Source organism: Fistularia commersonii, chromosome 32, assembly GCF_037954325.1.
Source record: "Fistularia commersonii isolate RoL2024-O1a breed Wild chromosome 32, RoL_Fcom_v1.0, whole genome shotgun sequence".
Lineage (NCBI taxonomy): Eukaryota > Metazoa > Chordata > Actinopteri > Syngnathiformes > Fistulariidae > Fistularia > Fistularia commersonii.
The window spans coordinates 6,428,307-6,455,029 of record NC_141315.1 but is presented as its reverse complement, the minus strand read 5'-3'; the positions used below and the strand labels follow the sequence as shown (position 1 = coordinate 6,455,029).

The following is a 26,723-nucleotide window of genomic DNA, read 5'->3' as shown; positions in this document are numbered from 1 at the left end:
ATAAAATTGTTTAGTTTCTCAGGGTATGTCTCGAGGTCGCTAATAATTCAGCCCGTAAAACCTCATTCTGAGACAATATTCGAGGTTTTTACGGGACAAACATGGATGCTTTTTTCCCAGAGTTTGTAGCGACCTCAAGCTCCAGCTTTACGTTTCACCAAAAAATTACTTCTCTTGACCATCGCTGAAAAGTATAACCTCCTTTAATTGAGGTCGAAAGAGAACAGACACCTCAGACCCCCGAGTTACCACAAGAATCAAACATATTTATTTATGCCCACCTGGAGTATTTTTTTGGTACCCCGAGGAATAGCTATCGATCTCGATGGGTCAGCCGACTGACATAATCCCACTCAATCAAGTGAAAAGCCGTTCATCAATCCCACCTTTCATCAACTGTGACTGTTTCCTGTCTCGCAGCGGCCGGTTAAGTGGCGGAGGGTCGTATCGATCCGGGTCGGAACGGCAGTTGACAGAACTCCGTTCTCACCCTTAACCCCCCGGCCTTCGTTTACTGCGCTCTGACCTCGCAAGCACCCTCACACACACTCACACATACTTCTTGTGTAGTTTCTGTCAAAATACCTGAACATCTCTCTCTCTCCACCCCCCCCGCCCGCCCCCCATCCCCTCCCTGTCTACACAGCTGGATAGCGTGATGGAGCATTCTGGGCCAAGGACTGTATGTAAGACATCATCATCCATCATTGTCACCTCCATATCCAGCCCATCTATATTGCATAGCCCGCCAGGTTTCCACAGCAACCTAAAATTGACCAAAACTTACAGTCCAGTTGCCAAGGAGTCACTTGACATAGCCAGACTGGAGACAACAGCATTACCATGAGCGGCCGGCCAAAAATCCGCCAAGTGTGTTATCATTTATATGCGGGTGTGTTACACTCTTTTCCTCCACGGGACCTTTCTGTACCAGCATGTTTTGCTCGTCATGGTTACTTTAAAATTGCAGCATGATCCTGATGTGTGTGTGTGTGTGTGTGTGTGTGAGTGTGTGTGTGTGAGTGTGTGTTCAATACATGCGAGTGCAGTTGACGTTGCACACATTCAAATGCGTTTCACATTTTTGGACATATCATGATGGTTGGAGAGATTGTACCTCAGAGCCTGAAGCAACAAATTAGCCTTAAAAACTGTGAAAAATTTTATATGCAGGGTTTGGCAGCCATCAATTTCTGGTTCAGATTTGTGTCAATACTTTATTTGAATCGAACCAAAATGTGTTCGGTCATAAATATGAGAATTCATCCTTATCTTGCCATGCTTAAGTCGAATGTACGCTCTCGATAACTCGGCTGCGCCGGGTACTGTTGTGTTGCTCTGGACTTGAGAACTGATTTGTTTTAATGATATTTACAGTGTTTACAGAAACAAATTGAAAATGCTGTAAAAACCGATCCATAATAGAACATCATGGTCGAGAGGCAAGACTTCTTTTGCCCATGAAGGAAAAGATCAGACCAACTGATAGTAAAAACTAAACGGTCAGTGATTCTGAACAGCAGCACCGGGTCAAGTGGTAATAAGTTTAACGTAAAGAGTGGCCGCGCTATTGATTCGGCTCAGAGCCGCCGGGCTGGGCGGCGGGCGACGTCGGGACATCAGCAGAAATTAAAAGCTGAGCCGAGAGAACGAACGCGAGTCGATTAACCGGCCGCAGGTTGGTCAAAAACCATTGACGCTGCACCGGCGTATACGGTAGGTCGCTGAGTCAGTTCGTGCTTGTATGTTGTCCACCGAAATGATAAGGATTGCGGGGAGGGGCTGGGGGTCGTCGTCGTTGTTGTCGTCGTCGTCGTTGTCGTTCGTTACTTTTCTCAATACGTTTCACCCTACTTTGTTTTTGGCGTCCGCGCGAAAAAAGATGTTGACAGTCAAGTAAGTCGACCTGCTGCTCTTCATATAACTCGAAAATGAAGGAGCCTCTCACTTGCACTTGAAATCCTATTATCAATGTCAACCGGAACATTTGAATTCCACGTGTTTCTGGGGGAAAGGTGGCTAAATCTGTTTGTAAAGCGGGGAAAGATCGACTATCTTTTTTGACCCAAAGTGGCCGAAAAACCAGAATGCTGCTCTAAACACATATAAGCTGGCTAAAAAGATAGAAACATACAACGGGAGCGGAAAGGATACATCTAGTTCTTTAATCCCCTCCGGCCTTTAATAATGATTTTTCCATCCCTGGTCAGATGAAGCGCCACACATCAGGACACAGATATTCCGTAACATGGTAGTACGTCACCCGCACATTGTGTAAGTGTGTGAGGACGAGCGAGTGTGTTTTGCACTGAAGAACTGGACTGACTACTGTACCTTGTATTCCTCTGGATGCCACACTTTTCCGTTGAATCTACTGTTACATTCACAGATGAAATTTCTTTTTTCACTGATTATAACGCTAAGAGTCTGGTTTCTAGATTGGAGTCATATACCTCATTGTAGACAGCCTATGTTTCACCTCCTTCGCTAACGAATTTAATGTATCTTAAAGCTCATTTTCTCCACCTCTATATATTGCATTTCCCTCATTGATCCCCAAGATTGCTGCATCATTGACTATGATTGTAACTGTTCTTTGACACATGTTGTCATCTTTTTAATGTATGTTTAATGATAAAAATGTATATTTTAATTAGGGCAACGTGATAATGCCCCCCCCCCCCACCCCACACTGTTGCTCATTTGCCCTGCAATATTCGGCGATGGATGTACAAAATCAAATATGATTAAAATTGTTGAGGCTAAAATTTGGCATTACAACAAAACAAATACAAACATATATATTTACATATATATAGATATATATGTATATAAATACGTATATTTATATACGTATTAATATCTCTCTATATATATATCTATATATATATGACATCTTAAATCTGCTTGAAATGAAGTGACGGTTTTATGAAGTGACAGTTTCATATTGATTTGGTTTACTTTGTAAAAAAAAAAAAAAAAAAAATGTTTTGTGTTTGTTTTTATTTATTTTTCTAAATAAATGTTGCTGATTGTGCAAGACCAACGGCTGGAACTCCATACTTTTGCCTCAGCGATGCTGGAACCTCTTAAACCAGGCAAAAGCCACCTGTAATCGTCTTTATCGACAGATCTGACTACTTTTTTTTTCCCAAGGTAATTCATTCATCAACTGATCTATTAAATGTCAGAAACCTATGAGATGTATCATTCCTAATCCTACCGTATCATATGAGCTGAATATCAAAATTTCTTTCTCATAATTTATTGATCCGTTTTTGATTCCAGAAGAATTAGAAAAACAGTCCAAATGGGTTCTGTGGATCCGAAGAAGGCATTCGACCGTGTCCTGCAGGAAATCCTGTATGGGGGCTCCAGGAATATTGGCCACCAGACCCCGTCATATGGGCCGTTCGATCCCCGTATGATCGGTGTCGGAGCTTGGTCCACATTGCAGGTTGTAAGTCGGACCGATTGTCACCAATACTGTTCATAACTTTTACGGACAGAATTTCCAGGCGCAGCCACGGCGTCGAGGGGATCGGGTTTGGTGGCCGCAGGATCGAGTCTCTGCTTTTTGCAGATGATGCGGTTCTGTTGGGCTTCATCAGTCCATGATTTCCAGCGTGACAGTTTGCAGCTGAATGTGAAGCATCGGGGATGTGGATCAGCACCTCCAAATCAGAAACCATGGTGCTCAAACGGAAACAGGTGGAGTGCACACTCCACATTGAGGAAGAAGTCCCGCCCCAAGTGGATGAGTTCAAGTATCTCAGGGTCTTGTTCATGAGAGAAAGGATGGAGCAGTGACTGCACTCTGCACTGGTCTGTCAAGAGCCAGTTGAGCAAGAAGGTGAAGCTCTCAGTTCACCGGTCCATCTATGTTCCTACTCTCACCTTTAGTCACGAGCTGTGGCTGGCGACCGAAAGAACGAGATCGCGGGAACAAGCGACCCATTTGAGTTTTCTCCGCAGGGTGGCCGCAGTGTGAGAAGTTCAGCCATCCGGGAGGAGCTCAGAGTAGAGTCGCTGCTCCTCCGCATAGCGTCGGATGAGGTGGCTCGGACATCTGGTCAGGATGCCTCCTGGACGCCTCCCGGGGGAGGTATTCCGGGGATGTCCATCCGGGAGGAGGCCACGGGGAAGACCCAGGATACGCTGGAGAGACTTTGTCTCTAAGCTGGCCGGGGAACGCCTTAGGATCCCCCAGGAGAGCTGGACCATGTGGCTGGGAGAGGGTAGTCTGGGCCTCTCAGCTCCGGCTGCTGCCCCGGCAACCTGACTTCGGTTAAGCAGCGGTTGGTTGAGGACGGACAGATAAAAATATCTTCTTCTTCTTTCGGCTTTTCCCGTCAGGGGTCGCCGCAGCGAGTCAACTTTCTCCATCTAACCCTATTCTCTGTATCTTCCTCTCTCACACCAACTACCTTCATATCCTCTCTCACTACGTCCATAAATCTTCTCTTTGGTCTTCCTCGAGACCTCTTGCCTGGCAGCTCCAATTCCAGCATCCATCTACCAATATATTCACTATCTCTTCTCTGTACATGACCGAACCATCTCAGTCTGGCTTCTCTGACCTTCTCTCCAAAACATCGAACATGTGCCGTCCCTCTGATAGACTCATTCCTGATCCTATCCATCCTGGTCACTCCCAAAGAGAACCTCAACATCTTCATCTCTGCAACCTCTAGTTCTGCCTGCTGCCTTTTGGTCATTGTAACAGTTTCTAGTCCATACATCATCGCTGGTCTAACCGCTGTCTTGTACACCTTTCAGATAAAAATATATGAAGTATAAATATAATATTTGAAAAATTGTTCTGTCCCAACTTAACATATTGATGACTGTCACCACCTGACTGGTGTAGCTTCGATCAGTAGCTTGTCATTTTTCCAACCTGCAGATGATTGACATCTCCGCAAATCATTTAGGCGGCTTCCTGAATGGAAAAAGATCTAAAAGATAAGATGTGGAACATAATGATATAACAGTGGTATCGGCGCGGGTCAAATCTGTCATCGGAATAGATATAATGGAAAAATCCTTCGCGCTCTGACCTGAAAAGGCCTGCCCGCGGAACAACGGCACCCCGCGGAGGTAAAGCCTGGCTCGGATTTGCACGGGCGCGCTGTGTAATTGACCGAGAGAGTCAGAGTCATTTGCTTGTCAGTCTCATTTATCGGACGCTTTCAAATACTACATTTGCTTGACTGACGGGAACCTTTCCCAGGAGTCTGTAATGCACATTTTTTAGACTTTTATTAAAAGAAGCGGTCATCCCACGCAAACGTCCCGGGCCAGATGAATGCTGTCCAAAAAAAAAAAGAAAAATCTGGCGGTAATACGGCAGACTGGTTAGAGTTGCAGCCTCCCAGCAAGTGGGCTCTGGATTGGATTACAAGTGGAGGGAATTTCCTCGTGGGTTTCGTACGTTGCCCCCAATGCCTCGATCCAACAAACGCACAAACGGCAACAACGCGGACAGAGGTGTGAGCAAGACAGTAAATAGTTGCATGTCTCTGATTCACAGGTCACCACATGTTTCCCGGGATTGGCGCCGCGGGGATCAGTGGTAGATGAAAAGAAAAAGAATTAACTCCTGGTGTTAAAGTAAGTGATTTCCAGATTGATCCGATTCGCCGGCACCCTGAGACACTCCGGGGGGAGAATGATTTTCAGCTGCATGTTTAGAGCATATTCCAGCACTTGGTTTCAGTCAAAGACTTGGTTGCCAAGAGCAACCCCTGCTGGCGCGACCGCCGCAGAACCGAATAACTTCTGAAAGCCGGTAATGTATCCGACCTTGCGTTCCTCCCGAATCAATCCGCCCAAACTCTTTGGATACATGTACCGCAACGACCCCCCGGATATTCCTCAATGCATTTACAAAAGTGGTTAAACAAATCCGACCTCATAATGTTGAGGAAAAAAAATTAATTATTGCCTCCCGGCTCATGCGTTGAACCTCCCCTATACTTGTTTAGCTGAAAATAAAATCTTATATTTTTCATCTTTTCCAATCAGAGCCGGAACACTGACGAGCAAAATCCTAACTTTTTGGCAAAAATGAAACTAAATATTGTTTGTAGTTTTGCGAGTTCCCCATAGAGCTCTAATATAACTAATGTAATATACTATACTATACTGTACTGTACTGTACTGTACTGTTCTATACCATACTATACTATACTATACTATACTATACTATACTATACTGTGCTGTACTATACTGTACTATACTATACTATACTATACTATACTATACTATACTATATATATACTATATATAGATATAGATATACTATATAGTACAGATAATATACTGTATATATATTATAATATACTAATATAAGTATTAGTTTTGGTCCTTTCCGAGTAATTATTATTTCTTTATTTTGGTTGATTGTAACTCTTTTCTGGTGATCAACCAGCGAAATGAGAGTGACAGGTTGTTTGTGATGTGTGAATGGAGAGCGAAAGATTTTATATCTACACTTGATGTGTTGATGAGCGGTTGAATAATAGTTTGTCTTAATATCACATGTGAATAAGACATTGCATGGTTTTATACCCCAATATGATGTGTGAATGAGAGTTTTTATGTCTGAATGAGAGGATTTTTCATTATAGTATGTGAATGAGAGGTTAAATGGTTGTTCATCTCTATGATGTTGGAAGAAGTGAGTAAAAGTTTTTTTGTGTCAATATGATTTGTGAATGAGAAAGTTTTATGTCTATATGTGTCATGTGGATAAGAGGAGCTGATATCCTATTATTACAAGTGAATGAGAGAGTGAATGGTTGTATGTCTATTCAACGAGTAAATGTTTTTTTGTCTATGTATGAAGTGTGGACGAGATGATGAATAGCGCAATATCACAAGATCGAATGGTTATATTCAAGATTCAGTTAATTTAAAGATTAAAAACAATTATTGTCATGTGTACAGTGTGAAAACATGTTTCCCTGTACACTGAAATTCTTACTTTGCTCTCCACAGAGCATTTGGATTTGTATTTACAATTAATGGTGTAAACATTATTATAAATATGAACAGTGTTGGCAGTGCAAGTAAAACATGGAGTGCAGCTCACAAAGTGCAGGTGCAAGGATGAGGACAGTTTAAATGGCATAACTAAATGAACGGTTTTCTCTCGCTCAGCATTACTCATCATTGTTCCTTGTTCTCAGTGACAAATTGTTTATAATTTTTTTTGCACTTTTGCACAGTGGGTCTTAGAGTAACGCTATTTCAGTGCTCTTTATGCGATAACATATGGCAGAATTGACAATAAAGTTGACTTTGAATGACAGTTAAAGGTTATACGTCGGCAACCCATGGTTGACAATAATTGACAAGTTCATTAAAATGTATTTTGTGTTGGTTTGTTCATTTTTAAAATATGATTTTGAATTTGAAGATTACAAGGAACTAGGAACATCTAAATAAAACGGGTTAAAATAATTTTTTTAAAAAGCGACTGTTTGCTGCTGCTGGATAATTAAATTTGGCCTTTTTTTTCTCAAAGGACTCAAATAGATATTGAGTATTTTGCTTAAAAGCAACCTTCAACCCAACGTCTTTTTTTCTGCATTCAAAATGTTTTGTTGCATGCAGAAATGAATTTAATTTTCTTTGCTGTTTTTCATTGATTTAAAAAAATGCAACACATATTTTATTCTTACATAGCATAAAGACAAAAAAATAGCATTATATGCTGTGTTAATTCATTTTGAATTTCAAAAGGGTTGTGAGGCTCCCAGTGTTTTCATTACTGTGGGGAAACGGGTCCAAATGGCTCTTTGAGCGGTAAAGGTTGGCGACCTCTGCTCTATGAAAAGTGAATGAGAGAGTGATTGCATCTCTGCCTGAATATGACGTGTGATTGGTGATATAAATCTATACAATATGTGAATTGTAATTGCTACCCTGAGCGCAGGATAGGCCGTATATCCATCCATCGTCTACCGCTGAAGCCTATCCCAGGTGTCATCGGACGAGAGGCCCTGGACTTGTCGCCGAGATAATTATTTTTAATCAAAAAATGCACGAGTTTATGCAGCTTATAGAGAAATCCATAACGGAGATTCCATCCGGTCTTCTCCTCCTGAGCATCGGGTGCTTATTCTCTTAAATTGGGAAAAGCGTCAGCATTAAAAAGAATACAACAAATGAACTGAAAAGTAGTAATCGTGGGCCGTGCAGACCTGATATTTTCCGAAACACCATTTATTATCTATCCGGCTTGTCCCAGCTGTGAGAGGCGTGGTTGCCGGCCAATCACAGGGCCTCATATAGAGACACACAACCATTCACCCTCTCATCCACACATTTGGGCAACTTAGCAGCCTCCAGCTGACCTTCTGCATCCTAGAACACGTAGAATCCGCACAGAAAAAAAAGCTATTCTGTCGGAATCGAACCAGGGATCCTGGAAGTTAATCTGCATTTTAAGTATGATGTATCGTCACCGTTTCGAACTGCAAAGTCTGTCATCCAATCAAACGACTCCTTACTGGCTCTCTGTTGGCACGCTAACATGTCAATTTTCACACATGCTAGCGTGTGTGACTGATTTTCTGTAAAATTGCATTGTGAATTTAAAATAAGTGAATGCCTTTTTATTTAGTTCAACGGCCGCTGCTGACCGCTAACTGGACAGTTCACCACACACACACACACACACACACACACACACACACACACACACACACACACACACACACACACACACACACACACACACACACACACACACACACACACACACACACACACACACACACACACACACACACACACACACACACGTGTGCTTATATAACTAATGACATCAGCTCGCTCGACCCATTCATCAGAAGACTTTGAAAAGATTCGGAAAAGACTGGTGAAAAACGATCAACTCACACCCGCTCACATTAAAAGACAAGTTTTTAGTCTCAGCCTGGGAATCTTCCAGGGTCACTATTTACAAAACTACTGGATTTTTCAGCAATTTTCTCCCCACCATGCACTTATTTCACCAGGTATTTGCAGAGCCTCTGCTATTTCACTCCATCCCTTTTCCTTCTCGGCTCGGTCGTGACACGTCGGAGACGCCGCTCCTCTTTACGGTCGCTCCGTATTGATCGGGACGTCCGTCTCCAACAAACACTGCCTCTGTCGCCAATAACGTTTGGTTATTTGTCTACCAGGTTTCCGTTTTTGTCGGAGTTCATCTATTGGTCGCCAATGTGTCACATGATGATATCAACTCGGAAAAGACTCGTGTAAAACGCCACCGTACACAACGACTCTGTGTAGTTTCTAATCTGCAACGGGGAAAATATTTAGTTTTGAGCCCCGCATTGATCGACGTGGGGTTTCTGGGAATTTAAGGTCCCGTTAATGTGTTATTTCCATCCTCCGAGTAAAAGGAAAGACTGCGAGAGTGAAAAGCAAATGACATCAGTGCCCGGTGATTATGGTTAACAGGGTGTGAGGTGCAACCACTGAGAGAGAGAGAGAGAGAGAGAGAGAGAGAATGTGTTGCAGTAAGAGGGGTCTATATTGGCGACGTGAATCCGCAGTGAAGCATTCTGGGGCTTCATGTTACAGGCCTTATAAGGGCCAGGACCCCTGCGTCTCCTCCAGGCTCTGCTATTCTTAGGCTGTCTGTCCCTCAGCCTCAGCAACCCTGCAGGCAAGGAAACTCCTCTCCAACTTAACCTTAATGTCCATTGTTAAGACTTTGCACGCAATCGGATTTTAATATGCGTTATTTCCCGGTAAGAGCCCGGGGAAGGTTGCGGTGAAAAGGCCGGGAGGTTTTCACACCGGTCGTCGTCGCTCAATCCTATCCGTGTGTATTTGCGTGCGTGTGGGCGTGTGTGTGTGTGTGTGTGTGTGTGTGTGTGTGTGTGTGTGCTTACATTTCTGTGTGTCACAGGGGGTCCGCAGCGCCTGACCCACCCACCCACCGCCAGCACCGCCACCTCCCAAGGGTGTTTGTCCTGAGAGCTGGGAGCAGACAGGAAGCCAAGCCAGGGGCTGACGGAGGAGCGCCGGCCGCAACAGAAAGGATAGCAGGGGGGAGGACAGAGACCGAGGGCGGGAGAGACGGAGGAGACACCAGACGGCCAGCGGGATTTGTTAGCGGGAGGAGTGTCGACGTTTAACCGAAGATGAGTACGTACACAGTGACTCTGAGCGGCCCGGCTCCGTGGGGCTTCAGGCTACAGGGAGGGAAGGACTTCAACATGCCACTCACCATCTCAAGGGTAAGGACAGAAGTCGCCCTCGCGGCCCGAGACGTGGCGTGACAAAGTCACCGGCGAGTGAGACGCCGCGCGATGACACGCGTGACGACCGATGATTCAATGTGGCCAAGCGAGTTGCGGCACTCCATTGAGATTCTGGGCTGATGTTTCCCGTTTCCACAAAAAAAAAAAAAAGGTCTTAGATATCCGATCGTGGGGGCGGCAAGGTGGGAAAAAAACGAAATGATCCTAAATAATGTTGATTTATCTAATTTGCATCTAAATGTCACTTCAGCAAACATAAATGACTTTGACATATTGACTGAATAATTAAAGCCTGATTAGACACTTTTGACCTTTTCGCTCAATTTGACAGCATATTGAGCTCTCATGGTGTGTGTTTGCATATACATGTGTGTGCGTGTGTGTGTGTGTGCGTGCACAGCGCTTATGTAATGCAAGGCAGGCTCAGATGAAATCTAGAATAGAGTTTTCTAGAATAGAGCACCAGCAAAAAAAAAAAAAAAACACTGGAATAGTTTTACAGGGCCAGGGGGGGCGGGGGCGCCACGGCAACCAAATGCGTTTTTACTGAAGTTGGATATGGGTGCGTGTATGTGTGTGTGTGAAGGGTGGGGTGGGGGGGGTTAAAAAAAAAAAAAAAAACATAAATTCTCATGAACGCTATCTTTTAATGTCGGCCTTCCCAGCGGCGCCGTGCTAACAGGTGACGCGATTTCGCCGAACTTTAGTAACCGTAATATCGAGATCAAGAGATTCGCGGTAAAGCGACTGGAATAAGCGTCGGCTCTAAAAGCCAGATGGTGATGGATAAACAAGTTTGGCGAGGTCCATATGTCTCCCTCCCTCCCTCTCTCTCACTCTCTCTCTCTCTCTTTGCCTCTATATTTACGGCATTTACTTTAAATAGCATTACCGGCTTGAAAGGGGCTGGAAAGAAATAAGAGTTAAAGAGCATAATAGCGAACGATCGTCGCGCTGCACTTATTTTTCGCTCGATCCCAATGTGAAATATGAAAGTTCCCTTAGCATATCGAAGCATTGGACACCCTTTTGTTGTCATTTTGCAACAAACCCGGGAGCTGCATTTTTAGACGCGTCTCCTTCGGGCGCAGCGTCAGTCGAGCAACTGTATTTCTCATTCATCAACAAAAATTTGCGAAAAATACAAAATCCGCTTTTATTTAGGTTTAGATACAGATGTTGACGTAGACATGATGTTCCGGGTTTGTCGAAAAAAAACGTCTAATGTGGAGTAATGCGATTTCTCGTTCACAACAGAAACGCGGAAAATACAAACTCCGCTTTTAGACATGACCTCGCAAAAATGCCGAAATAGGGTGTCCAATGTGTGGGTTTGTGACGCGAAGGGAACTTTCACATTTGGTCAGGCGGTGGACGGGAGTGAGGATGGGTTCTTCCCACCTGATTGACGGTAAAGATGGCGACCGCCAGAGATTAACATAAACCGCCGTAAATCAGGGTGTCGCCGTTTTGACGTGATCCCCCTCGTCGCCCTCGATGCCCCGCTTTTACCGAGAACTAAGAAAAGGAAAAGAGACGGTGAATTCCTCACGTGAGAATCCCGACGGGTGCTCAAGCTTTGTTGCATTTACTCAAGCCGTCGTGATTATTATCAACCGGACAGTCGCAGCTTCGGCTCCGAAACCACCTCTGGTCCAACGGAAAGGGGCGGGAGTATTAAGAAATGTAACATCTGAAAAACAGGGATGGTAAATTCTCTTAAAAGAAGCCTCAAAGGTGATAAAGACACCCCTGGCTAATGTACTTCTTTCATTAATAGCCAGTTCTCAGCTCCGACCCCCTCCAAACTATCAAAACTATCTTTGCCGTCTTACATTTCTACGAGCTGCGGTATGAATGCGTTGGATTGCAGTGAAGCAGAAATACATTTTCTCTACCTGATACTTTTCCCCCCCGCCCTCTCTTTCTCTTTTTCTCTCCACTCGCACACAAACTTACACACATCTCAAAAAAATAAAAATAAAATATCCAAAAAAATAATAAAAATTAATAAATTATAATAGCATTAAATTCATGATAATAAATAAATAAATAGTCAAATTAAATCAAAAAAGAATTCATTTTTTTTCTTTTTTTTGCAAACAATCAATGGAATGCAAAAAAAAGGTTTCAGGCAGTTTATGGTAAATATTGCATGAGATTTCAGGGAGTCTTGTGTGAATGTCAGTAGCAGGTGTGTGAGAGGGGTGTGTGTGTGTGTGTGTGTGTGTGTGTGTGTGTGTGTGTGTTTGGGGGATGACGGGGGTCAATTACAGCGAAGCCGCAGGCATCAACTGTATTGCTTATTTTTATCTCTTTAACGAGATGACTTTAAGCCCAATGCTGTTTGGCCCCAAGTCCCAAGCTCTGATTTAACAAGAGAAAAAACCTTAATGATCCACTTGAAAAACATAAATTGTGTATATTATTTTATTATGAAGAAGCATGTTATGACCTGTTATCGATGCAAAGGGCGGCTCCTTTTCCAAATATTTCCTGCCATGTTTCCGCCACAGTGTCAATAAGATGTTGCAAACTTCAGAAAATTTGGATATGAATAGTTTAAAAACAGCAGATTTGACTTTTATGAATTGAGAAGTAGGATAAGCATAAGGAAGCAGCTTCCGTGGATTATTCAAATGAACGTGCAACTTTGTAATCGTCTGTGTTTGACCCCGCAAGTGTGTTTGCGAATGATGTTTTATTCCAAAATAACAATTGTATTTGGATAAATCCGCCGCGCCTCAGAAATGTAGGGGCTCGGCGGCGGAGACGGAGAGCCAGATGGCTACTGGGGCAACGAGCCGGGCTCGGCCGGGGTCAGATGTGGGCCATATAAGGCACACCTGTGGCTCAGTTTAGGCGTTCGATGGCATCACTCAGGGTCAAATGCAGGCTGGAGGAAAACCGAACGTCAGGGTCTCACAGGGAAAAACATTAAACACTATTATGGATATTTACATTATTCTTTTCTGTAAATTCATATTTTAAAGAATGCATTTTTGTTTTCCGCTCAGCAGCTCCCCTCAGGGAGGACCACAGCAAATAATTTTTGTTTGATTCCCGTATGCGAAATGAAATTTAATTCATTTTTTAGTGTATTTATCTTATTTATATGAAATATTTAAATGTGTACTAATGAGGATAATTGCACACGACTTTTTTCTTTTTCAATTTCTAACAACAGTGATGGATAATAAAAGCAACCATTACACATTCACAGATAAACCAATAAAATAAACACTTTTAAAATAGCACGAGTTTATAAATGTCACATGTCGGACGCCGTTCCCGTGTAGTACTTGTGTCGTTATCGTCGGCGCCGTTTCTCCTGTCACTTCACACCTAAACACTTTCATGTATGGAAATTTGATTTGGCAGATGTAGTTGGATATTTTTAAAAAGATAAAAAACGCAATGAGCTAATTTAATGTTTCTGTATATTAATAAAGGCATCATACATGTTCCTCTGTTTAACCTGATATGTAGTCTGAGCCATCGTCTCTCTGCTGCCGTAATTCTGTCACATGCTCATCCATTCCAATCACATGAATGCAAACTCGTAAATTTCTCCAATGCATAATTTAGGGCTTTATTTCTGGAAGCCCTGTCATTTTTTTTTTTTTTTTTTATCATATCATCCAAAGAGCTGAAGTGGATGCCAAGGAGACTTATTACAGTCTTGGATAAAAAGTCTGTCAATCACCGCAACACGGAAATTCTCTCTATCCGGCCCTCCATCTGCAAAGCAGATGGATTAGTTTGTTTTGCTCGATCAGCTTTTTTTCTCTCGCTTGAGCTCAATTTCCCAGAGCTGCTACTCATAAATTGCGTCAGGGCGTGACAGATGAAGACACGTGTCGCGCAAAATGCTTCATTTCCCGAAACGGATCTCACTCATCGGCCGAGGCTGAGCGGTTAAATGGTCAACTATGCGCGCGGGATTTTTTCCTCGCTCGTGTTTACAGAGGAATTGTGCGAGCGCCCCGACTGACCTGTACCGTTGACCCCTTCATAGATAACCCCGGGGAGCAAGGCAGCGGGCGGCAGCCTGTCCATGGGAGACATCATCTCAGCCATCGATGGGGTCAGCACCGATGGGATGACGCACCTGGACGCCCAGAACAAGATCAAGGCTGCGACCACCAAACTATCACTCAGCATGCAGAAGTAAGCAGAAAAACTTCATTTCGGAGGCGACTGCGATGAGCGTCCCGGGAAAAAATGAATACAATACATTGTGTCTCCGCCTCACACTTTATACTGTCTTTTGCCCACCCAGCTGTGAGGTTATGGATTGCATTTACTTAAATATAAAATAAAAAAAAAAATCCTTTGTTGCAGTTTCGCGCACTCTTGAATTTTCACACCTGATTACGTCGCTTTCCCCCCCACAGATCGAGGCGTCCGGCACCCGTTCCCACGGCAACTCCGAGAATGGACTCACCCATGCCAATCATCCCCCACCAGAAGGTATGAAATCAGATATACACAAATCGACACGCTAAATGTCATTGAAAGATCTATGTCGGCGTCCACGTGTGTGTTTGTACATGTCAATCACGTGTGTTTGTTGTTTTTTTTTATTGGCTCTTTAACGGCGTGCAAATCGGTCCTCTGCTGCCCTCTACTGGAAAGTATTGGCATTGCAGCTGCAGGCTACTGTGACAAACAGGAAGTGAAACAAAATGTTGTTCTTATTTCCCCATAAGCTTTGTTTCTACTTTGACCTTTAAAAAAACAAACAAAAAAAAATCCACGTATTTTCAAGGAGATTATAGCTGATGTCGAGCCTAATCCTTTTGGAGAAGAAGTTCAGATGAAGGAGAGGTCCTGCAAGCGGAATCTCTCCCAGAAATATCCACCTCCGCCTCCCTCTCCGACCCAACCCACCACCCCGGTCAAAGCTTCCGCCCCGGCGACGCCAGGTGCCGTATCGCCATCGGGCCGCCGGCCACAGTACAATTCCCCGATCGGACTTTACTCCCCGGAAACGCTGCGAGAAATGATGCAGATGCAGGGCAAGTTAAAAGAGGGGATGGCCGCCACCCTGGGAGTTTCACCGGTGGGGTAGGTGGCCGCGGCGGTCGCTAACCCACGCTTTTGATACTAGCGTCACATTTTTTACTCCTTCTCACGGGTGGATAATAACACATTAATACGACCAGGATTTAAAAAAAAAAAAAGCCTCAGAACTTTCCATTCCTATGCCAGTGTCCACTGCCTGCACACGTGGGACTATTTTCAGGACGAACACACAAAGATACCTGGCCGACCTCCAGGTCACAGAATAGCAGAGGATCAAGCTACAGGGTGCATCTGGGGACCGGAGACACTCGACTAAAGGTCGGGTGACCTCAGCGCCCCGCTCAAAGGTGTCCGACGTGCAGAAGGTGACCCGAAATGAAGTTGTGCGTACACCGGGGAGGAGCAAGATTCGGTTTCTTCAGGTCACGGGTGGGGGGGGGAGCAGATGGCGATGATGGTGTCACAAAAAAGGAGAATCAAACATTCATTTTTTTCGCACGGCTATCGATCTTTTTTTTTTTTTTTCTCATATGTGTAACATTCACGGTGAGACGCTTGCAGCTGCAGCAGAGCCGTGCTGAGTCCAAACAAATCAAGCTCTCAGATGACTTCCAAATATAATATGCCGGTGTTGTTGTTTTTTTTTTTTCTTCATAAGTTCACGTTCTGGGAATTTATTTGCTTTTTTTTAATTGCTCGTCTGAAAAAAAAAAAAAAAAAGGCCTCAGAGGACCGAGCAGATGGTTTATCTGATCGCAAGCGCAAAATTAGACAAAATTAGATCATAAAACCGCCGGGAAATGTTCCCAACAGATACAAACTTATCTGCATTCTTGCAGAGGTCAGAGGTCAACTGGCTGTCCGCTTCAGTAGATTTACGTATTTTGAGCAAAAAAAAACGCAGGAACAATCTTGATTTTGATCATGTTTTCCAGGTTTAAATGTCCAGGCAGACTCACTAAAATCTTGAAATAATAAAAATAACAGAGGGAATCTATTACTGAAGCTAGGATTATCTCATTTTTAAATTTCCCTCTTAAAGGAGGAATTTAAAAGGCTTGGGTGCAATATATGATTAGATTAGATTAGATGAAATTAGATTTGATTTGATTTGATTTGATTTGATTTGATTTGATTTGGATTCTATTCGATTCGATTTGTTTTGATTACATTACAATACAATACAATACATCACATGACATTACATTAAGGTATTCTGAATTTTGAATCAAAACATTAAGAATAGCAAGACATCCAGAGACCTTAAATCATGTTTTCTTTAATTATGGAAATTCATATAGCAACTTTGCAGTAATGATGTAATATAAACATTAAAAAGTGTTTAAGATAATGATTATTTAAATTTTCTGTTATTTTATGATTCAGTGTTTAAGCTGAGAATAGTGAGGGACACAAAATATTCTCTCTTTAATTCACACAAATGATCCCACAATTTGTTATTGTAAAACAAGAGATATAAAAGTTCCCTTCCCGGCAGGATAGTTTCCACTGACGTCGGCGGATATGAGTGACCTGATCGCCGATCAAAAAAAGGCGCCCGGTCTCGTTTGATTTATTTTTCCGGGGGCGCAGCTGCACGCTTCAAACCAGTAATACCTTTATCCTGACGGGCCCGAATGTTGCGGCAGCTGCGGCGCAAACGGAGGCTTGAATTCCCGTCGCCGGTCTGGGGTGAGGCCTCGCTCCCGGGATGCTTGTCGAGTCGGACAAAGAGCGTAATCTGCCCGGCATCTGACGTATCACATCCAGGTATCGCTCTGCGCTAATGCGTTTCCCTTCTGGTGCTGAGCCGTTTTTTCGGGGAACGGCCAGTGATGCATCAGGTGTCGGGAAACGTGCGCGGCAGGCGCCCCTCCTCCGTACACACACACACACAGCAGCTGTTGTACGCTATAATGGAACGTTCCGCTCCCGTCGAATCCCCCAAGATGCCTCCATGCCAAACCGCAGGCAGGATACCCCCCGGCCCTTCCCGTCGGAGGCGACTGACGTGCACCAACGTGCATTCCGCATCACCTACTGTACCCTGAACGCATGGTGACCCCTCCTCCCGCCGGCCCTTCTGACATAAGCGGATCAGGTGGACCGTGTTGCGTTTGCATGTATATTTGTCCGTGCTAATTGTGTCTCTGAAACCTCATGTGATAGAAGCGCTTCTGCTCTTGTCAGTCACCCCCCGAGACGTTTCAGGGGAAGCTGGGAAACATCCCGGTGATGACAAACCGTCGCTATTCCGGCCTCCGGACGGGCTCAAAGCATAGCAATACAGTTGGATCGCTCCCCAGAACCGTACCTCGTGCGACGGTCGTCACCGAAATACCTCTTGTGATTCACCGCGCCGTCTCGTGTCTTTGTCTCTTTCTCCGGTGTGTTGCAGGTTATCGCAAACACGGCTGCAAAGTCAGTACCAGAGAATTTTTTGTCCGTCTAATGTGCATGAGGTGAAGCTCAGCACGTGGAGAATGGGTTTGGAGTGAAGTTGTGTCCAAAAATGGAATCGCCGAGCCGAGAATCGCGCTTCCATTTGATTGCGACGTCACCCCGGGTTTTCAGATAACAGTAACTCTTTGTGTTATCGTGTGTTATTAACATTCTGTCAGCCAGAAGTGGAAAGTAAATAAATGTCATTTGCGCAAGCGACGCACTTGAGCACCATTCTGCGAGACCGCAGCTCTACTCCGGATCACGTTTAATGCGTTTTCTCGTAATTTCATACCTTTTTACATTCATTTGACAGTTTTACCATCTGTTGGCGAAGCATTCGAGACACTGCAAAACATCATTTGGTAGGTCTTTATCAGATAATACAATGCGTAGAGAGCTCAAGTGTTGAGTATTTAAATAAAATATATACTAAATCACATTTTAAGCCTCCAAACTGACATCAATATGGCATTGTGCAGGATTATAGCGTTTTTATCTTTAAATAATTTGTCAATTTGTATGAATAGAATAACATCTACCTCTCTTTTCCACCTCTCCTGGTCCTCTTTATCATCACTGTCATGATCTTTGTGATATTCAGTCATGATATGTGTCGGATATTTAAAGCTGTTGATTTTTTTCCATAGCAAATATCATGACTAGGCTGTTTTGCCATGCATGGATAAGGTATGTTTACACTGTAAACCCAAAAACAGGACTTGGATATTTCACAGTTCAAGCTTTAATGTGTTTAAAAGAGTCAAAATAACTTATTATTACATTCGCTAGCCCACTGCGCTTAAAATATCTTACCAGGTTTTCTTATGAGTTCACCTGAAGTAAAATGGGGAATTCAGTTTAATTCGAAAAGGGAAATCTTGGCAAATGATGTCAAAATGTTTATGGTCGATGAGCTTTGAAACATTAAGTCAAGACTAATCAGGCTATTTTATCACTTTGAGCATTTGGGTTTATAGTGTGTGTTCCACATCCATTCATCCATCATCCAGTGTGCCTTCACAAAAGAGAAGGTTTGCGCTGCGTGTGCCGTGGAGTGAGCGTGTGTGTGTGTTTGCGTGTGGTGAAACATGGCGATCTGTTGCGATTGTCTGATTTGACACTTCAGCATGGTTCCCGCGGACTGTTTTTGACAGCTTTGTCCTCCTGGCTCGATGAAGCCCGCATGTTGCCTTTGGTAAAGTTACAGTTCGGCAGAAGACGTCTCACAGGCAGAATCCGCGCAGTTACTAATGAAGGGATGCATTTCATGTACCGCATTATTCTCTGATAAATTACAGGAAAAAGCTTGATGATGGGCTTGAAACTCTAAAATGCGAGAATGATCATTTTTCTGATCATTTTGATTGAAGCCCCTTCAGTCAAAAATTCAATGTTTTTTTTTTCACGTAAAAAGCTGGACACAAAAGAAAAATAAAATTCTCTCGCTGCCATACATTTTTTTAAATATCAAATGTTTCTGTTTTATAAAGCTAGCAAGGGAGAAAATATTTTTTTCAAAATTTGAATGGCATGTTTATGCATTCATGAACCTGTGTGAGAGGTGTTTAGAAAATATATAATATTAATTTTAATTAATATATTATACATACAGTAATATATTAATTAACATTGTGAATTTAACTTAATTTATTCAAATGTTATTTAAATGTTTTGACATTATATTTTTATCAAATTAAAGGGACCTGAAAGTTCTGCATTGTGAGCAAAAACAAAAAGGACATTTTTTGTTTTTATCATTTTTTATTAATCCTACATGTCTTTATATTGATCGTGAAAATGTAAGTTAGCGGCGCGGCGGCCCGCGAACACATTCGCCAGATTCCTCGCTTTACTTTGAACCCCCGCGTTAATGCCTCACGCCGTCTTCGAAAAACTCCTCACCCGCTGCAACCGACACCCCTCGCCAACGCGCTGACCTCTGACCCCCTTCCCCGCCTCACTGACAGTGTGGAGTACACTCCCAGCTTCAACCCCATCGCCCTGAAAGACTCTGCCCTCTCCACCCACAAGCCCATTGAGGTCAGGGGTCCGGGTGGAAAGGCCACCATCGTCCATGCGCAGTACAACACACCTATTAGCATGTACTCACAGGACGCCATCATGGATGCCATCGCAGGGCAGTCACAGGCGAAGGGACACGACAGGTGAGGTCACGCAACACGATATATCTCCCAGCCTTCGGCGAGCACACGGTCTGACGACATCGCTCGCCCCCAAAGTGCACAGGGTCCGGTTGATTCAAATGACAGAAAACCGTAAACCTTAACAGCTGGTGAGGATTCATAGAGGTGGCAGCTGACGGTTGTAAAAGCTATAGTTGATTTTTTTACGTTTGGACTCTCAGGAAACGTTGCACCTTGACATTTACGGATTAGACTCTGCTACATTCCCTTTGGAATTCTGCAGGAACAAATAATGCCGCAAAAGCGATCTGGTTTAAAAAGCAATACACTGAAATAAAACATGGAAACCTTCCAAAAAAAAAAATTACAATAATATATTTCTAAAAATTGCAAAAAAATTGCTTAAAATGCTAAAATCATATTATATTATATTATATTATATTATATTATATTATATCAAATTATATTATATCATATTATATTATATGCAAATTTGATGATTGGAACTGTTTGCCAGTGTCTGCAGCTGCTAATCTATAAAAAAAAATGGAAAAATTGTACAATTGAAAAATTAAATATTATTATAATATTATATAAATATTGTGTTATTTCAAAAAATAATATGAAACTTCCGTTGGACTATTTTCATGTGTGTACTTATCCCTCTCTGGCCAGATGTTAGAGGTGCTTTAGAAATTGACTTTGTCTTTCTCGGAACTAATATATATATATACATATATAATATACATACATACATACATATATACATAAATATATATAAATTTCCCAAAAAGATGATCAAATAGAAGTCTAAGTGCCTGCTTTTTAAAAAAAGAATGAATTACTCCACCGTCATTAAGAACTGAAACGAGGCTAAAACACTTTGTTAGCCCCATGCTGCATTCAAGGACCTGACTCTCACCGAAGGGGAGTTTCTTTTCCTTTTTTCCTTTTCCTTTTTATATATGTACATATATACAAAAGTTTTTTTAGTAATAAAAAAATGTTATACACTGATTCTAGCGTATAGGTGTTATCATGCAGTTATTCAAACTTTAACGACTTCTACGTTTCTTCAAGTAAATCTCGCATTTATTTGCACAGTGATCCTGGATATAAGAATATCTAAAATGATGACGCTTATGCTTTTATATTCTGTCATTTGAACAAACCCTCCCTGACAAGTAATTGACCTGGAATTCCCCCAAAACTACAACTTCGGTGCTCTTCGTTGTCTGTTTCCGGGGCATGTAACCCCCCCCACCCCATGCCTTTCACCCACTTTGCTTTGCCCATTCCATCCCAAAACAAACAAACAACCACCCCTGCGCTGCCTCCACCCATCTTCCCCACATCCTTCCCTCCTGGTCGTGATCTCAGTGAGGAGACCGGCTCCCCTCTGGCGTAAGTACAGCGGCGTTCATCCGTCCTCTCAAAAAGTCTCTCATCTTGTCTTGTGAATTGATAACAGTCTTGCTCTATCTTGATACATCCATGTATTTCAAGAAACTTGTTCAGTAGAATTAAATTGCAGTACCACAAATACCCCTGGCATGTGTCTGGAGGTACTTTTTGGTACTTTGTATAAGTGTGAGCGTGTTTAGTACGGGGTTCGTTTTGTTGTTCTCTCCTTGAAACATGGTGGGGGTGTTGAGGAGGATTTTCTGGCATGGGAATGTTCTGAGGAACCACCTGCAGGTTTTGAAACGACTACGACCCCCGCCACGATCGACTCACCTTTCTAACACGCGTTAAGAAAAAAATAAACGTAACGGGTCATGTTGCTGTGTTCACTAGTGTCTATTGGAAAATTGCAGAAATACAACAGGATAATCCGTTCCCGTGATTTGAGTAATCATCATTTTAAGTAAGATGTCCTTAGAGACATGACACAGCAGCACTGATCTGACCTTCTGTTATATAATATAGACCATTACAATCAATTCTTCCTAATTTGCTAATCACTTTCTTGTAACAGCGCACTAATTTCTTGGATTTCTCACTAATCCTATTGGTCGATCATTTCTGCAGACATAAATTATGGTGCAAAATCAATCAAACAGTAATACACTGAAATATAACATGGAACTCTTTAAAAACAAAAGAAAATATTACAATAATAGAAATTTATAATATGCTAAAATTATATATTATTATATGACATTAGATTGCAATACATTAGATTTGATCACATTACAATATAATTTATAATTTCCTGCACATTTCTCTTTCTCGATCTTGCTTGCGTAGTATTTTACTTCATGTACAAGAATAAGAATAAGAATAAGAATAAGAATAAGAATAAGAATATGAACAACTTTATTTATCCCGAAGGATATTGTTGTGCCAGGGTTACAAGAAAAATATAACAATGATAAATAATAATAGAAAATTGTATAAACAGTAAAAAAACAGTTAAAAAAAATACAAATACACTATAAAGTGTCTTAAGTAACAAGTGAAATCTATAAAGTGTCTTAAGGTCTTAAGTAACAAGTGGAAGATAAGGAGTGCACAAGAGTATGAAAAAATATTGTGCATGTAACTGTAATGAAATATTGCACAGTTGTGAACACATATACAGATAAATGATTACAATTTACAGTAAGTGGGTGAAATTTTTTTTTTTAAGGTTTTAAGATTTTAAGATATTGAGATTCCCTGCGCAAAAGTCTGCGTATTTGTTCTTTATAAACAATGGTTGAGGATATATTAAGGGAAAACTGTAAAAACAACATGTCAAGAACCTAAACAAATATTCATCTCAACTACATTCTGATTTACCTCTGGAAGTCGAAAATGCAATTTTGAGCTCCTTATTGATTAATACAACTAAATGGAAGCCGATAGACGATCCCTCTCTGAGCTCTAAAAGCGTTTTTTCGGCTTGCAGCGGAGTTCTGCCCATCAAGGACCCTGTGGTCGACTGCGCATCTCCAGTGTATCAAGCAGTGATCCGGCCCAATGAGAACACCCAGAACATGTCTGAGTGGGCTCGCCGGGCCGCCAACCTGCAGTCCAAGAGCTTCAGGATGCTGGCTCACATCACCGGCACTGAATACAGTCAGTAAACCCACTCGCTTATTTTCCCTCCTGATTTTCTCCTCTTCACTAATCCTCGCTACTTACACAGTTATTATCTCCTCCAGGAGTTCTTACCAAATCCCCCTTTTTTCCTCCACGCAGTGCAAGATCCGGATGAGGAAGCCCTGCAGAGGTCGAGGTAAGAAAGAGGGAGTCATCAGTTTCCCTGAGTTTCGGATCAATGTGAAGCCGGCGTGATTAGACAGATGTGAAAGTTTGGCCACAAAACAAAGCCTGTCTCTTCTGGAAGTGGAAAAAAGGAAAAAAGGCTTTTTCTATTGATACAAAAACAGTGTCTGGAAACTTCTTGGTGTTTCTTCTCAGGGCTGCAGTGGTGGGTGTGATCAACTAGGACGTTAAAAAAAAAAAAAAATGACCATCATCCCATGGAAAGCCTCACCTACATTTGAGGATGATCAAATTTGTTGTATTTTTAAATATTATCACGACAGCTCGGCTTTAAATTCTGGAAAACATTTCTCGTCTCATCCAAAAATATTCAATTGTTTTGTTTTTGCTAATCCAGTCATGGGAATAAGATTTATCAGCCATTGCTGATCAGCATAAATCACATTAAAAATAATGAAAATACTTATTTATGGTAAAGTTTACAATTTTCTCATGTTCCCTAATTTTCGGACTGTTGGGGGCACCCGACTATAAGCCGTATCCACTAAATTTTAAAAGAAAAAAAAAGATGTACAAAAATAGGCTGCAATTGCCGATAAGCTGCAAGTGCCCATTTGTGACATGAGATATTTACATAGAAAGATGTTGGATTTTTTTTTAACTTTTCATTAAAGGCCAATTGTAAATGCTTTTTTTCCCATCAGTGCCTCTAACACATTTGGTTAAAAAAATTAAACATACAGTGGTCTACCAGGAAAAGTCAGTGATCGTCATCTAAATCTTTAACCTCCGCAAGACAACCACAAATGTTGTCTTCTTCGGGGACGGAATTAAAGAGCCTCACACTTCCTCCGTCACACACTTCCTTTCACTGTCACTAGTGTAAAAATGCACATGTGTTTTCTGCGGCATCAGTGCAATTTCACTGGTCCGTTGCGACAAGGCTAAAAATTTTGGCATTAGCACCTAAAGCCAGAAATTTGCTGCATCACCGTTTAAGTCACAATGTTCAAATCGTGGGAAAAACGTAGCAGCTAATAGTCCAGAAATAATGGTAAATATTTTCTTATTTCATGTCTTATTTTGTGTTCCACAGTAGTCCTCTGCCAGTGCAATTTCTAGCATGGGCCTTGAAAGAATGAAAGAACATGAAATAATCATTTTCTGTTATCGATCTTCTTTGTCGAAGCCAAATCAAGACCTTTTTGACCACATTTTGTTGATTTTGTCTCCTGACACTTTACATTATGTAATGTTTAGGGTAAAAGAATCACCAAAGTAATGTAGCAAAATAGAGGGGACTCAAACGCTGGCTGATCGTAGCTTGACATCGACTTCCGCAGAATTTAGATAGGACAGATAAATTACATTTTTTTCCCTTTTTTTCCCCGCTTTAGAGAGAAGTTTGAGTCGGAGATGAAAGGGCCCCGCTTTGCCAAGCTGAAGAACTGGCACCACGGACTGTCTGCACAGATCCTCAATGTCCAGGAATAGAGGAGATGAAGGCAGAGAGCGAGAGAGAAACTGAGAGATAGATGGAGCGAGGGGGAGAAACACAGGAATTAACAGGAATAAGAGATAAATTCTGAAAAAATAAAGGAGCAGGAGGAGGTGGAAACACCTCATGAATGTGAGATAGTAGCCTTGTAGCCTAGAAATAATAGTATGTGAGATATTACCTGTTAGTATGAGAATGCTATGTGTTCATAAGCTTGATATTACCTGTCGACCGTATCCGTACGCTGCTAAGACCTGTTCTCACATTTTCTTTCTTTCCTGTTTGTTTGGATTCTTGTCTCTCTTACGCGAAGATATATTGTACAAAAAAATCAACAAGTATTCAGGTGGAATGCAGAACACTGTTATTTTATGCACGTGACCCCGCATATTCTGATATAAGAATTTCAACACCGAAGCGCGAGTTTGTTTGATGGCACACCGTGAAAAAATATCAACATGGAGACTTGTCTATAGTACATGCACAAATAAAGTATGTAAAAAAAATGCACTCAAAATATACTGTTATCAATGTGAATAAATGTTTTCCTAAAACTAAATGGCTGAGTGAACTACTGCAAAGTCCAAAGGTTTAATCGACTTTGGGACTTAAGTTTGGAGGGAATCACGGAGTAAAGATAACTGTTATTTAATCCACTTTCTTTGAACATAAAGACCATTGATTAGCGTTTGCACAAATGTGCATTAACATGGACGTCTCATATACATCATAAATACAAAAATATTTTCAGGATGCATCAATGAGGTTTATGATGTAAAATTACAAATGTTCCTTTTGCAAAAACCATTTGACAATATCGTCGACGTGTGATGTTATCATATAAAATTCAATTTAATTGGCAAGTTGTGGAGTAAAATGGCTGTTACTTCTTGGTGTGGAGTCTGACAATTTAAGCTGCTTGAAACTCTCAAGGTAAGCGAACGCCTCGAAATTATTTAGTGCCAAACCCAATTAAAACTCTCCAAATGTGTCATGTGACATCACAACGTCAAACTACCGCGGTTGTTATGAGATATTTTAATTTATTTTTTTCTTCCAGTTACAAATTAGAACAGTATATCGGTTGTCAAACAAAGTTTAAAAATTGTAAATGTAGTCTTTAGCAAATATCACAGGGACTTGGCGGTTGTTGTTAACCCTGTCGACAACCTTATTTTATATATACGATTTTAATTTGTTTAAAAATATTAATTTTTGTGATCCTGATCTGATGGTTATCTTTGTTCATTTCCTTTTTTCTATTCGATTTTTTTTTGAATAGCTTGTGAATTACATTTTTTTGCTTTCATTTTGACTGCATCCGATACTTTCAGTTACAGTTTGATTTTCAACAGCAGAAAAATTAGGGAAAAAAAAGCTTAGAATCCCCTTCTGCCTTCATTAGTGGCTGCTGTTCAGAGCTGCAAATCATTATACTGTACTTTATGAACAAAAGTGAAAGTCAAACTATTGGGTAATGAGCTGCAACATTAAAACAATGAGGCATAAAATGGCCCAAAGAGAAGATGGAGGATGCAGTCAACTGATAATTCTATGGATTCATCACTCTGCCTTTTCACATTATAGTTTTCTGATAAACTCTTCCAAACATCCATAGCTTGCGGTTCCATGATCACCAGCATGATAATCATTAGTGTGTAACTTGAAAACATCAAAACCAAAAAATATTTCAAATATTTACAAAATCAAGAGGAAGGACTGCATCATTTTTTTTTTTTGCAATCCCCGAGGGGAAACCTTTAAAATGAGGGAAGAAGTCAGAAAATGTTTTAAAGTCCGAATGGCAACATATTTAATCTAACATTAATCTAACATTAATAAACTCAGACATCAAGGGTGCATTTATTACCTTCCAAATGTTCTCACAACAACATGAAACGCAAAAGTATCTGGCAAGAGGGAACTTGAAGTCAGCATATTTTTATTTTTTTTTCCCCGATTGCAGGGCTTGACCTCTGGAGGACTCCCAGAGGGGAGACCGCTGACGGGGAGCCGGCGAATCCATCCCAGTGGGAATTGTTATAAGGGAAATCAAACTGATTCATTTACACTTATGACGGCACGAAACATCCGCGGGTCGAGTCTCA

General features: G+C 41.7%; 2 protein-coding genes across 3 annotated transcripts in view; both read left to right on the top strand.

The window, feature by feature from the left end:
* The window catches only part of LOC147215271 (melanopsin-A-like), a 35,119-nt gene extending 32,212 nt beyond the window's left edge, over positions 1-2,907 (top strand). The window contains exon 11 of the mRNA XM_086139948.1: positions 647-2,907. Within this exon, the coding sequence (XP_085996074.1) occupies positions 647-847 (201 nt within the window). The 3' untranslated portion in view covers positions 848-2,907. The remainder of the gene's footprint in view (positions 1-646) is intronic.
* A 6,762-nt stretch (positions 2,908-9,669) lies between these two features.
* ldb3b (LIM domain binding 3b) lies at positions 9,670-25,174 on the top strand. 2 transcript variants are annotated; one of them, XM_086139528.1, is made up of 10 exons: positions 9,752-9,771; positions 9,933-10,263; positions 14,306-14,457; positions 14,685-14,760; positions 17,714-17,736; positions 19,728-19,925; positions 21,285-21,308; positions 22,798-22,967; positions 23,091-23,127; positions 24,515-25,174. In XM_086139528.1, exons 2-10 carry the CDS (start codon positions 10,168-10,170, stop codon positions 24,609-24,611), a joined length of 873 nt encoding a protein of 290 aa, XP_085995654.1. In that variant the 5' UTR covers positions 9,752-9,771; positions 9,933-10,167; the 3' UTR covers positions 24,612-25,174. The 2 variants fall into 2 exon arrangements, with proteins under 2 accessions (XP_085995653.1, XP_085995654.1); XM_086139527.1 differs by lacking the exons at positions 17,714-17,736; positions 19,728-19,925; positions 21,285-21,308 and adding an exon at positions 15,059-15,357 and having other exon boundaries at positions 9,670-9,771.
* The last annotated feature ends 1,549 nt before the right edge of the window (positions 25,175-26,723 follow it).

Excerpts from the sequence above, each read along its gene's own strand:
- ldb3b (XM_086139527.1), top strand. The coding sequence starts at position 10,168 with ATGAGTACGTACACAGTGACTCTGAGCGGCCCGGCTCCGTGGGGCTTC. Across the intron at positions 10,264-14,305 it reads TGCCACTCACCATCTCAAGG|ATAACCCCGGGGAGCAAGGC; the intron begins GTAAGGACAGAA and ends ACCCCTTCATAG. Across the intron at positions 15,358-22,797 it reads CTGGGAGTTTCACCGGTGGG|CGGAGTTCTGCCCATCAAGG; the intron begins GTAGGTGGCCGC and ends TTCGGCTTGCAG.